This window comes from Ranitomeya variabilis, chromosome 1 (genome assembly GCF_051348905.1).
Source record: "Ranitomeya variabilis isolate aRanVar5 chromosome 1, aRanVar5.hap1, whole genome shotgun sequence".
NCBI lineage: Eukaryota > Metazoa > Chordata > Amphibia > Anura > Dendrobatidae > Ranitomeya > Ranitomeya variabilis.
The window spans coordinates 926,951,146-926,964,716 of record NC_135232.1 but is presented as its reverse complement, the minus strand read 5'-3'; the positions used below and the strand labels follow the sequence as shown (position 1 = coordinate 926,964,716).

At 39.2% G+C, this 13,571-nt stretch overlaps 1 protein-coding gene across 3 annotated transcripts in view; it reads right to left on the bottom strand.

The window, feature by feature from the left end:
- The window catches only part of LOC143790648 (UPF0462 protein C4orf33 homolog), a 127,015-nt gene that overhangs the window by 546 nt on the left and 112,898 nt on the right, over positions 1–13,571 (bottom strand). For all 3 annotated transcript variants that reach the window (XM_077279157.1, XM_077279158.1, XM_077279159.1), the window contains exons 4-5: positions 10,934–10,985; positions 2,332–2,531 (exon numbers count right to left, since the gene is read on the bottom strand). In XM_077279157.1, coding sequence (XP_077135272.1) covers positions 2,332–2,531; positions 10,934–10,985 — 252 coding nt within the window. The remainder of the gene's footprint in view (positions 1–2,331; positions 2,532–10,933; positions 10,986–13,571) is intronic.

Here is a 13,571-nt window from a genome sequence, read left to right as displayed (position 1 = left end):
GAGAATGTGACACACGAGATCTATTTCATATCACAAATTACCAATTTCACGCACTTTCTACAGTACTTTATTTTACAGGAAATTCTTCTTTATCAGTATTTTATCAATATGTTTTCTTTATGTACGGCAGGAGATGGGATGTTGAAGTGCGCGATGAAGAGGAACTCAAATGTTACCAACATTATTCATGATCTAGCTCTGTCTATGAATATTTTTAGGGATGCCGGGGGACAATTTATAGAAGAAAAAAAAAAAATAACACATAATGACCCAAGCTGGATGAGAAATCTAAAGCTTTTCTTTTAGAAATGTTGTCCTTCTACCATTCTCATGTTATAATCTGCACAGAAATTCACAGACTGGTTTTAACCCCTAAGAACAAATTCTATTTTTCTCCTTTGTTTTATCACCGCATTCCAAGAACTATAACTTTTCAAACGTCTTTTTTTTTTTTTTAGAGGGGGGACAGATTGTATATTTTGGGCACAATATAATGTAATATTTAGTTTTTATCATTTTTGATAAATTATGAACAGTAAATTCCGCCATAGTATTTTGTTGGGGTTTTTTTATGCATAAAGTGGGTTAAAAAGTGTTATCCGCTTTCTACAAACTGTTCTAAACGCCACGGTACTACATATATATTATTTAAAAAAAAAACAAAATCTTGATTTAAAGGTTTTTTTCCAAAACGAGGGACTAGAAGCTGTGTATACCAAAGCAATATTACTAACCACGGCAAAGCACTAATCACATTGCAGGATGGCCCTCTACCTCTGTAAAACTCCTTAGATGTCTTCAGCACTAATGATCACAGCATCTAGGGAGTTACCAAAGCCGATCTCAACCATCACACACTCCTTTCTCCCTATACTTAGCCCATTGCTGTGTCAAGTAAGGGTGCGTGCACATTAAGGCTTTCTTTTTTGAGTCTTTGGAGCTGAAACTGAGCAAAAACTCAAAGATTTTGAGAAGGATTTGGTGTTTCTGCTCACAAAACTCCTAAAAAACCGAAACTGAGCACAAACCCTAATAAGTTGGGTGAGAGTGAGATGCAGCAATGTGATCTTAGGGGAGGGGAGCTACAAGCAGAGAAAAACAAACTATAAAATAATAAATTGATGCATAGTTTAAATTGAACCTGTCATGTTGAAAATAGTATCTGATCTACAGACAGATTGTTATAGATATAGAGCAGGAGGAGCTGATCAGGCGGATACTTTATTTGTGTGAAAAGTATCAGTAAAACTTGCATATAATCCATTGAAATCTCTGGTGTTTATACAAGAGTCCAGTGGGCGGTCCTACTCAGTGATTGACAGTGTACGACTGTACATGCAAAGAAACGGACAATCACTAGGACTGCCCATTGAAATGAAATGTATATAAACACCAAGGATTTCAATAAATACAGATTGTACTGAATGTTTTCCAACAAACCTACATATCACTCTTCTCCATACCATGCTGTCCATGGGTTCCCAGTACAGACTGGTTACTAGTCCAACCTTCACACTGGTTACTAGGCAGACAAATCAGGTTACTTGGTGACTTTAGCATCCAGTCTGGCTCGATTACTCAGGAGTTCATCTCATGGATAAATTGGTGATGAGAAGAGTCAAAGTCTCCGCATTGATCACCCCAACTTTTTACTATGTGTAAGTATGACGTTAATCCAAAGCATAGCAGAACTTCTTTAATGGGATTTTATGGATGTGGCTAATGCTAATTTTTGCAGAAGGTTGGAATGCGAATCTGAGATTGACAATACAATGGGGCATCTATTGCAGGGACATTACTACATGTTAAGGCCCCCCCCACACAACAGACTAACGTTGGCCAAACCAGATGATGTTGGTGGTATTGGCCAACATTCTGATGTGCATGTCCCAACTCTCCCCCGACAGATGACGTCGGAGGAGAGATTTCCGACAGCAGATCCTTGCTATCTATTGTGAATGTGGGCTATAATCCTGAAACGGGATCGAAAATACCCCCATGAATATATCTGACAAGGTACAATTATCACGTTGCTATCTTACAACTTTCCCTACCTGCGATATAAATGTTTCCTAATTCGGCAGCTTGAAAGGTGTTTTTACAAATTGCTTTTCCCAGTAAAACTATTCTATACACACTGTGACTGCTGCAAACAACTTTATCAAATGTTTCCAATTAGTGATCAAAGCCTCCACCGTAGCTGTATCTCTGCTCCTGCCGTGCCTTTCGTTTCCCTCGTTACTTGTGTTGTCTTCAGCCCATTGTACAGAGATCAATTACTCCTTTTCACATAAGAAAACAGATGTCTGCATCGATATCTGGAACACTTACAAGTCAGGTTGCTGCCCTTCTTGTACTTCCTTCTCAGGGATCGGATAAAGTGCCTCGTATGTTCTCTTCGGCCCAGAACCATGAATTGCAAAAGCATTAAACCGGTCTACTGAAGGGGGAAAGTATTCCCAAGGAATTAGCGCTGTGCCTTCCCAGGTCTCCTGTGTCATGGACGCTTGAAAGGACAGTGGCAGACATTGCTGTACAAGGAATTAATAGGGGATATTATACAGATATTATACACTCAGGGTCACACGAGTGTGTCAGCGAGACAGCGGCATTCATTATTACTACACATGCCCTGAACACGGGAGCGTGAAGGACAAAATCTCAGCCTGACAATGACAAATGTAACATGTTAGCACACGCTGCTGCTGAGTGGACAGCCCCATCCATATATTTAGCTTCTGGAATAAACCATACCCTCCGTGTGCGCGCAGATTAGGCTCCCATAGGTGACATAATGCAGAAAAAGAGAAAGCTAGTATACCGATATTAGGAGTTTGTTGGTAACCACAGTGCCCAAGAACACAGATATAGATCAGATCTGCAGACCTCTGGGAAACCAGTGCTTTTATTCCCCAAGCAGAAACAGTTGGTAGAAAGCAATGTTATTTTCATCATGTTTTTAAAGGGAACCGGTCATCGGAATTTTAGACCCCAAATTAACTGTTCTATGTAAAGTGCTGAAATGTTGGTGACATCCATACCTTTGTATTACAGGTCCGTGCCTTTGTTTTATAGAAATCCATCAGCAAATTTTCATGCAAATGATACGGAAGTGCAGGGGGCTTGGCCCTTTAACTACGGCTCTCCGGCCTCTCTCCCCAGCTGCCGCCAGCCTCCCGTCAGTGACTGACAGCTCACTCTTTTTTGTGACCTGCTCCTTGGACGAAGATCTTGCACAAGCAGCCATTGCAGGGGGCGACCAATCCGCAGTAAAGTTTTAAGAACTGGACTATTGATCTACACATGCGTCGCCCCTTGGTATGACTGCGCCTGCAAGAGATCTCGAGTAAGGAAGCAGGCCACAGAGAAGAGTGACCTGTCAGTGACAGGAGGTCGGCGGTAGGGGCGGGAGGGAGGCCACAGAGCTGTAAGTGCAGGCCCAGCCCCCTGCACTTGGGGAACAATATGGGGCAAAGGGGAATACTATGGGGTCATTCCATGTCAAGTGAACCAATGATTTTTACCACTATATTTTTAATTCTTTTGAGATTTTGTTATTTGGTAATAGTGTGTCAGAGAATGCAAAATGTGAAGAAAAAAAAATTCTAGATATTTTTTTTTATTTTTTATTGATTTTCAAAGTTCGGAAAAAGTGCGAATTTCGGTGTTGCCTTCCTTTACATTTCTCCCCATAACTCAGGCTAGAAAAGAGATAGAGAAACAAAATAAACACCATTCTACTCAGAACAGTACAGGCTTTCACCAGATATGTCACAAGCGTATCTTTGATAACACAGGTCAACAAAAAAAAAATTTTTTTCTGGTGTCCAAAATATTTTAATGAATTTGGGGTATTTTTGTGGTGCTGATTCTGAATATGTCATCAGTTTTGCCAGATTGGCTCAAGTTTTTGAGATTTTTGGTATCTTATTTATAGCACTTGTTGGTAAATGCGACGCATCATCTCATTAATTTCTTTGGATTAGTACTTGAACTGAGCAGTTCTCAATATAGTTTTGTGTTAATTAGTGTTCTAAAAGTTTGTTCATAGCTTGATTTTTGCACTAACTTTATGTTGTTGTCTGTTTTCCAGTGAAAAGCATGAACTCATCAAGAAGAAGTTGTCTTAACGATCCAGACTCATTCTGTTACATTTGTGGTGAATACACACTGCCAAAACATAGAAGAAACATAACAGACTTCGTAAAAAAAGTGTATTTTGCCTATTTTGGGGTTATGCTTGGGGACCAAGACAAGTTTTGGGCACCACACATAGTGTGCAAAGCATGTATCGAATTATTACGAAAATGGAGCAAAGGACAAAGAAAAAGCTTCAAATTTGGTGTTCCAATGGTGTGGAGAGAGCCAAAAAATCATCATGATGACTGTTATTTATGGTAAACACAGGTACAGGCACATCTTCACAATGAGGGACAGGCCTTCTTGCAGATTCCATGTTACTCCCATTTTCGTTTCTTATGCTTATTGAATCCTTGCACTTGCACTGCACAGAAATAACAGTCATCATGATGATTTTTTGGCTCTCTCCACACCATTGGAACACCAAATTTGAAGCTTTTTCTTTGTCCTTTGCTCCATTTTCGTAATAATTCGATACATGCTTTGCACACTATGTGTGGTGCCCAAAACTTGTCTTGGTCCCCAAGCATAACCCCAAAATAGGCAAAATACACTTTTTTTACGAAGTCTGTTATGTTTCTTCTATGTTTTGGCAGTGTGTATTCACCACAAATGTAACAGAATGAGTCTGGATCGTTAAGACAACTTCTTCTTGATGAGTTCATGCTTTTCACTGGAAAACAGACAACAACATAAAGTTAGTGCCAAAATCAAGCTATGAACAAACTTTTAGAACACTAATTAACACAAAACTATATTGAGAACTGCTCAGTTCAAGTACTAATCCAAAGAAATTAATGAGATGATGCGTCGCATTTACCAACAAGTGCTATAAATAAGATACCAAAAATCTCAAAAACTTGAGCCAATCTGGCAAAACTGATGACATATTCAGAATCAGCACCCCAAAAATACCCTAAATTCGATGAAATATCTTTGGCACCAAAAATGCTGTTGACCAGTGTAATAATTTACCTATGCGAGCGCAAGCGCAAAACTTTAAAACGCATTTCCAAAAAAAACGTTTAATTTAAAAATTTCAAAAACTGCACATGTGCCTGCTATGCTCCTATTCACATCTGTACCAAAACACAAGATGGGATCATGATGGGATCATATTTTAAAAAATAAAACTATTACAGTGTCAGTTCAAAAATCTTGATTTCAGATCTGCTCAGCTTGTGGTCTAACAGTGTGGGGTCTAGATTTGCCAAATAATCCATGATTGCTAGATATTCCTGTATTATTTTATTATGTTACAGCTTAGAAGCAGGAGAGGACAGAGGAGAAGCTTTGTTAGGGCTGAGGATGACCAGGGGTAGACAGTGACTGCAGAGCAGATGACATGCCGGCAGCTTGGGTCTCCAGAGGCCGTATTCACACCAAATCTTATCACCCAGGAAACTCCTCAAATGTAGGGAGAAAATACTCATAACCTCCAGTTCATGTATTGTACAAACCAGGACTACAAAGAGGAGGAGGAGAGTTTGTTATAACATCAGTTACAGGAAGCAGAACCCATCACAGGGACTCTGCAATCTGTCACCACATGTAGTGGAAATAAAGACAGTGACGTCCATGACGTGGTAGAAGGCGGCACAAGATCGGCAATGGATGACACAACTGGCTATGTGACCTGTGAATATGATCGGCGCTGGCGGCTACTGGACTCTCCAAAGATTGTGAAAATGAAGACGTAGAAGTGACTTTTCTGCACCTTCTGGTCCAGCGCCGTCCTATGTGTATCCAAGAAAACCAGACATTGTAAAAGTGATCAAAAATCAGATATAACTCAGGTGGAGCCGAGCACCATGACAGCCGCACATACTCCGACACAGAAGGAAATGGCCATTGCTAGTGAGCGCTTATGGACAAGATGACATTTCACCCACTAGAAGGGACACATTGATGATAGAAGACCAGTGTAAAAACCTGCTATTAATTGTTTGATTAGTTCATATTTTATAGTACGAGGATTTAACTACTGGACTATTCTTCTTAAACACTTCAGAAATGACATGTTTAGTGATATAGTAGAAAAACAATTGTTCCATGTATAAATAGGTGGTAGAAATATTGGTTCTTTTATTCTTGTTTTTAACATAATTAGGACAAGACTGTATTTAGAAAACCACACTTGAGGATGTGATCACCTTTTATCTTTTGGCTTGTTCAATGAATTCAGGTTGAAAATGCTGAGCAAGTTGTTATGATGATTAAGATGCTTTTATTCTGGCTCTTCGGTATTTGTTTTTTGCGTTTCTTTATTGTTACATATAAATGTTAAATGCAATAAGTTGTAATTTGAAAAGAAAAAAGGAAGAAACTCACACAAACATAAAATCAGATGATTCAAGGCTTAAAAAAAAATACAAATGTGATAGATCCCAAGTTGAATCCCTGTAAAAATATAAACAAGGACACAAGTAACACACATGCATGTTTTCACAATTTTAAAACATACGTTTTTTTCAGAATTGCGCATCAAAATTTTTAATTTGATTTCTCCAAAACAAAATATAAAGAAACATAGTCTTGTGACATATCAAATGAAAGCCAGTACCGTTCTGAGAAAAATGATGCCACTCCCACCTCTATATCTTAATTCTAGCCCGAGATATGATAGAAAATGTAAAGCCATACCAGGCCAAAATCCATGCTTTTTCAAAACTTTAAAAATCTGTAAAAAATTAACTGATGAAGAAAAAAATTCAAAACTTTTAATTTGTAATTAACTAAAGTTATGGAGGCCAGTATGGGGAACATTATGAGGCTATGTGTAAAATTACAGGGAAATGAGGAGTATTATGGAGCAATGGGGACACTAAGGAGGCCATTATAGGGGACATTATGAGGTAATGGGGAACATTATGGAGCAATGGAGGGCACAAAGGGGCCATTATGGGGCAATGGGTGACATTATGGAGCAAGGGAGGACACTATGTGGCGATAATGGAGCAATGGGGAACACTATAAGGGACATTACGGGGCAAGGGGGGACTTTATGGGGAAATTTAAGGGGTAATGAATGGGGTCATTATGCAGAGGCAGTGTTGGGGAGATATTATGGAAAGGAGTAATTGGGGGGGACATTATGGTGAGGGGTAGTGAGGGGATACTATGGAAAAGGGTAGTGTGGGGATACTGTGGAGAAGGGCAGTGTGAGAGGGATATTTTGTATAGGAAGCGCATGAGAGGCAATTATTTTTTCAGGGACGCAGCGTGGAAGAAAGTTTTATCTATGGAGCAGTATAATGTTACTTTTATTTCTAAAGGCACGGTGTCAGGAAGTGCTGCTGAAGACGAAGAAGAAGGAATACTGAAGGGACATGCTCTGGTGTAAAATCTCATCATGACGTCTCTACTACACGGATGGGAAGAACTTGTGTCAGAAGATGTCACCTATAAGGTACCTGGATGCAAACATTTATTTGTGATAGTGACTACCTGTATGGTCTGCAGTCTCATGATGGCTGGTAACAATTCCTAGCACCTCCTTACTATTGGAAAGACATAGTGAGAATTGTAGGCTCAAGCATTACAATTATATATGGGGCTGACCTGACATTATAATTGATCGCTGTACTAATATTAGTGCTGTATACATTTACTGACAGCAGTCCTGGCGCTGCATTCATGTACTGACTTTGGTTATGTCTCTGCATTCAAGTACTGGTGGTGGTAATGGCATCGCATACATGTGCTGACAGTGGTTCTGATCTTGTACACGTAGCTATCCATATTGTGCTTCATGGCTATGATAAAATATATAAATCCTCTAAACTAAAGAGAATTGGGATTATGAGGAGAATTTGGAGAGTTTCTGCTGCAGAAACTCAGTTTAAGTTGGTGTGTACTCATGCAGATTTGTTTATGGAACAGAAACTCTCCATATCCTCCTCAAATACTGAAAACTTGGTTCTGGTGATGTAGTAATGTACTGTACTATGTAATGTACTGATGGTGGTTCTAGTGGTTAATTCATGCAAGTAACCCTTTACATTTTTGGCGGCCCTTTGGACCAAAAAATGTTGTGCACACCTGCTCTAAACATAGGCCTACAACGGGGACAAGGAGGCATTCTCTAAGTGTAAAAAGATCACTAGAAATAAGTATGAGGGGACTGTACAGAGATCTAAGTTGTAATAATATCGTTTTTGCTTAATATCATTGCAGTAGGGTAGCTCCCACTCTGAGTCGCCACCCGAAGCTATGCTACTTTTAACTGTATCGGCGTGAGCATCCTGGATGCCGATACAGTTGAAAGCAATGATGAAAGAAGGTGCGTCAGCTGACGCTAGTTCCCCCATCGTTCTTCCCCGGCATCTGACGTCTCAGTGCAGCGGGCGCGATGATGTCACTACATCGCTGCTGTAAGATGTGCGCTTCAGAATGCTTGCTGCAGAGACCAGAGCAGCAGGGGAATGAGCAGGAGAGGTGACTACTGTATTATTTTTTTTTAATCAGTGAGAACACTGTGGTGGCCAGAATACAGAAAAGAGGACTATGTGGAATGCATTATACTGTATGGAGGACTCTGGGGAGAGTATTATACTATATGGAGGACTATAGAGAGAGAATTATACTATATGCAGGACCAAGGGGTTCATCATACTACATGGAGTACTATGGGGAGAGCATAATACTGTATCGAGGACTATGGGCAGTGCATTATACATTATTGAGGAGTGCTGTGTTTCTTCAGACTGCAGCCCATCCTGATTTGTGACTAGGACAGACTGTGGTTTGAATTACGTGACTGGGGCCATTTCATTATATTCTTAGAAAACCCCTTAATAAAGCACTAATTAACTGTATTTGGAGGTGCAGGCCTCTTTTTGAATGCATGTATATTTTTCTATATATAACTTCGTGGTTTTAGCATACTTGACTAGCACTCCACTTTTTCTTTGTTAGTGACCATTGTGTCGATTTTTCAGCTATTCTTTTGACTGGTCATCAATATTAGATTAACGGGGGATTTAACACCCAATAATCCCATCGATCAGCTTTTTTTTTTTTTGTTCCGGCAGCTGGATATATACACACTGAAAGGAGCGCAATGGGTAGGGATCGCTGCTAGGTACTGCAGAAGTTCCCCTATTATATTGAATGAACACAGTCCTACTTGCAGCAAACACGGTTTTAGATTTAAAATAACTTTATTCTATTTTTTTAGGCCGCACCTTTTGACTGTCTGACAGAAAACCCTGCAAACTAATCAGAAATCTTAAAATGATATACCGTAAGTAAAGAAAAATAATTCCGATATCTTTCTGATCAAAAAAAAAAAAAATGAAATAAAAAAGGGTAGGTAGACTGTCAGAATTTTATATAGGTGGACATTCTCTACCCTTAACCCTTTGCTACTTGTGCCAAAATATACAGCATTGGCAACTGAGTCTTAATGCCCACGGGCGTACATTTGCATACATTTCAGTAGTACTCAACTGGATCCGACTGAAGGAAGAAAAACATACATTAATTTTCTATAAATTAAACATATAATACTCAATAATTCACTAAAGAACAACCACAAAGGAAGGATGGCTATATTCAGCATCTGTCGCATAAAGCTTGAACACTGTATGCAATTGCCTCTTTAGACTATATTCACACATTGTGTGAAATGATCGTGTGTTGCTTGACTTTTTGTTGGACAGCACACATGGACCCATTGGGGTAGAATGGATGCAAAATCATGAATCAGAGAATGAGATCCGTAAAACAGACCATTTTCTCCCCAGATAAAAGTGGGCCGATTATTCTGATCAGACTTTAATCAGAGTGGCACCAGTTTATCTTGTACATGTAGAGAGAGAAAAAAAAAAGTTTCTCCACCATCTCCATTTTGTTAGTCCACGAAAATTGGACCAAAATCGGATGTCAACTGAGTGTGGCTCAATGTTTTCCACAGACCCATAAACATATCTCAGATTTATTCCTTGGACCAGTCGGTCCAATCATTGCATAGCCCCATAGAATATTATGGGTATGAGTGCTATCTGTGAAAACCATGGATAGTACTCGTCCAAGATAATCGGTTGTGTGGATGAGCCCAATGTCCTATTTTATTATGATCTTTGATCAGGAAATCAAGCGGCCACATGAGCTAGACAGCCCCTATCAATATTATTGATAAATTATTTAACTAAAAATAGGACCCTTTAAAAAAATCATTACCTCTGTGGTTATATGTTTTCTTTTATGTTACAAGGGCAATGTTTATATTTTCCATCTTTGTACTTGTTTGTACAGATATAAGTTTGTATATACAGCCATGCCACACACTTATATTAAGTTTCCACCAATGCATATGAAGCTCCCATTACGTCTGGGGTTATACAGATGCTCTTAACACTCTGTTCAAATTATCAATTAGATATAATCATCCTGCGATGAAGCCAAGAGCTGCAGAGAGCAGACACATTCTAAATTTGGCAAATCACCACTAATTATTCATGGAGCTAAGAAGAAAGGAGGAAGCTAAAGGTTTCCAAACTGTATTATCCCTAATCTTCACCCGCCCTCCTGTTTTATAGCGGACAACTGTGTTGTGCAGAATATGCCAGCTTTAATTAGAAATTTCATTTTATTAAATGGCTGTTGGCAGGGAAAGACTAGGAATGAAAGAACGAGGATAGAGGAGGCAGACGATCCTCCAGGTAGCTCATTTGCTCTTCAGCGGTGCCGTGTTGTGGATCGGATTTTCAGCTGTTTTAAATGTTTATGATCCACGTTTCTGGCTGCTCAGCAGGATTGGAGACTCCGCAAAACCATTACCCTCACTTACCTTCCAAATATTCCTGCGTTGTGAGAGAAGCAGCACCAAATGATGCCCGTGTCTGCAAAAATAAAAATGCACAGCAGTCTATAGTAGAGTCAATTCTAGGATAAGTACCTTAATTCTGCCGCTGAAAATAGATACACGTAATACAGGTATGATTGTCTCACACTGCGCACACAGCGGCACCTGCACAACCGCACAATGCCAAGCCAGCGCCGCACCGTTATTTAGAAGATTACCACTCATTCAGAAGAAAAGCTACTTTCCTGCACGAGCCTCCTTTGGTTTTTAACGAGAAGTAATAGTCTGTATTTTTCACTTTTATCATAAGCTGAGCTCAATATTTTGCAGAATGAATGAACCTTCATAGCATAAGAAATTAGGTATTTGTACAGCACACTCCTCTGGCCATTTTCAATATTTATACGTAAATTCTAAAATAAATATATATATACACACACACACACACACACATATATATATCTTTCTTACTCATATGCATGCATATAAAGAGAATGAATGAGATATTTGGACAGTGACAGAATCTTATTTAGAGATATATTTAGAAATATTTGGTCAGTGACCACATCGTCGTGATTTCAGCTCTGTGTAACACTTTTTTTTTTGCCAGTTTGGATTTAAAATAAAACAACTGAGATGTACAGCGCCTTGTGAAAGTATTCGGCTCACTGGAACTTTTCAACCTTTTCCCACATATCATGCTTCAAACAAAGATAACAAATGTACATTTTTGGTGAAGAATTAACATCAAATGGAACACAATTGTGAAGTTGAACGAAATTTATTGGTTATTTTAAATTTTTGTGGAAATTCAAAAACTGAAAAGTGGGGCGTGCGATATTATCCATCCCCTTTACTTTCAGTGCAGCAAACTCACTCCAGAAGTTCATTGTGGATCTCGGAATGATCCAATGTTGTCCTAAATGCCTAATGATGATAAATATAATCCACCTGTGTGTAATCAAGTCTCTGTATAAATGCACCTGCTCTGTGATAGTCTCAGGGTTCTGTTTGAAGCACAGAGAGCATCATGAAGACCAAGGAACACTACAGGCAGGTCCGTGATACTGTTGTGAGAAGTTTAAAGCCGGATTTGGATACAAAATGATTTCCAAAACTTTAAACAACGAGTATCATACCACTACAAATCTTCTAAGACCCGGCCGTCCCTCTAAACTTTCATCTCAAACAAGAAGACTGATCAGAGATGCAGCCAAGAGGCCCATGATCACCCTGGATGAACTGCAGAGATCTACAGCTGAGGTGGGACAGTCTGTCCATAGGACAACAATCAGTCGTACGCTGCACAAATCCGGCCTTTATGGAAGAGTAATCAACCCAAGTCCAAAAAAGATATGTTTATGGGCACTTCAACTAAATATGACCACCATTCCCACATCATTACATGTAGGGACAAAGAAGCGATTCCACACTTATATAAAATCAATTATTTTACTTAGTCAAGCCAAAAAGGACAATAAACAACAAAGAATAAAAAAGCAAAAATGCCGTCTAGGAGACGCCAGATTATTATAATAGAAAGAATTCCCCACACATAATTTAACAATTCAAAACCAAATCAGTTGTCTGGTTATCAACCAACATTCAATGAAACTTTGTACTATTGGTAATTCAAAAAACAGGAATCAAAAGATTTTTCCACACCTTTTGGCTCCAAGAGGACAAAATATGTTCCAGTCTAACATAGTTCAATATAATATACTATAATACCCAGGCAAAAAGGACCTGTCTTTTATAAATCATCACATGGTCTCACTATTCATGTGCCAATGGCTACCCCTGGTATTAGTGGTTATTCTAAAGACAACAATGTTAGAGCATAAAGGTGGATAAAGGTAGATATTTACCTGGTGTGTGGTATGGATCTGGCGTCCCCTCACACCGACGTGCGTTTCGTCGCCAGCTTCTTCCGGGGGCGTCCTGAGGTCTGTAAGCTATTTTAGACTTACCCAGGGTCCTTCAGACCAACATCAAGATAAGGTGAACAATGGTGATGAGATCCATTCAATCTATTTGTACGGTCTTTCCCTCTCTGATTTCGAAGTTACCAAGCTGGTTCCAGAATATAATGCACTATCAGCATATCAGCACACATCAATAAACCTTAACACACCCTATGTACAGTCACTATTACTGACTTACACAGTATGTTAAATAGTATATCAGTTGGCAAGTCTGTCTTCTAGACCCACCAGACATAAACACTTAAATTCACAAGCCAATATACAGGTAATAAAAATCAGTTATTTTTGGTTTACAAAAACATGGTTGTCTGGGAAATTAAGATACAATCTGGTTTCTTCACAACCATCCCCACTGTCAAACATGGTGGTGGCAGCATCATGGTTTCGGCCGGCTTTTCTACAGCAAGGACAGGGAAGATGGTTAAAATTGATGGGAAGAAGGATGGAGCCAAATAGAGGACCATTCTTGAAGAAAACCTGAGACTGGGACAGAGATTTGTCTTCCAACAAGACAATGATCCCAAACATAAAGCAAAATCTACAATGGAATAGTTCACAATTAAACGTATCCAGGTGTTAGAATGGCCAAGTCAAAGTTCAGACCTCAATCCAATCGACAATCTGTGGAAAGAGCTGAA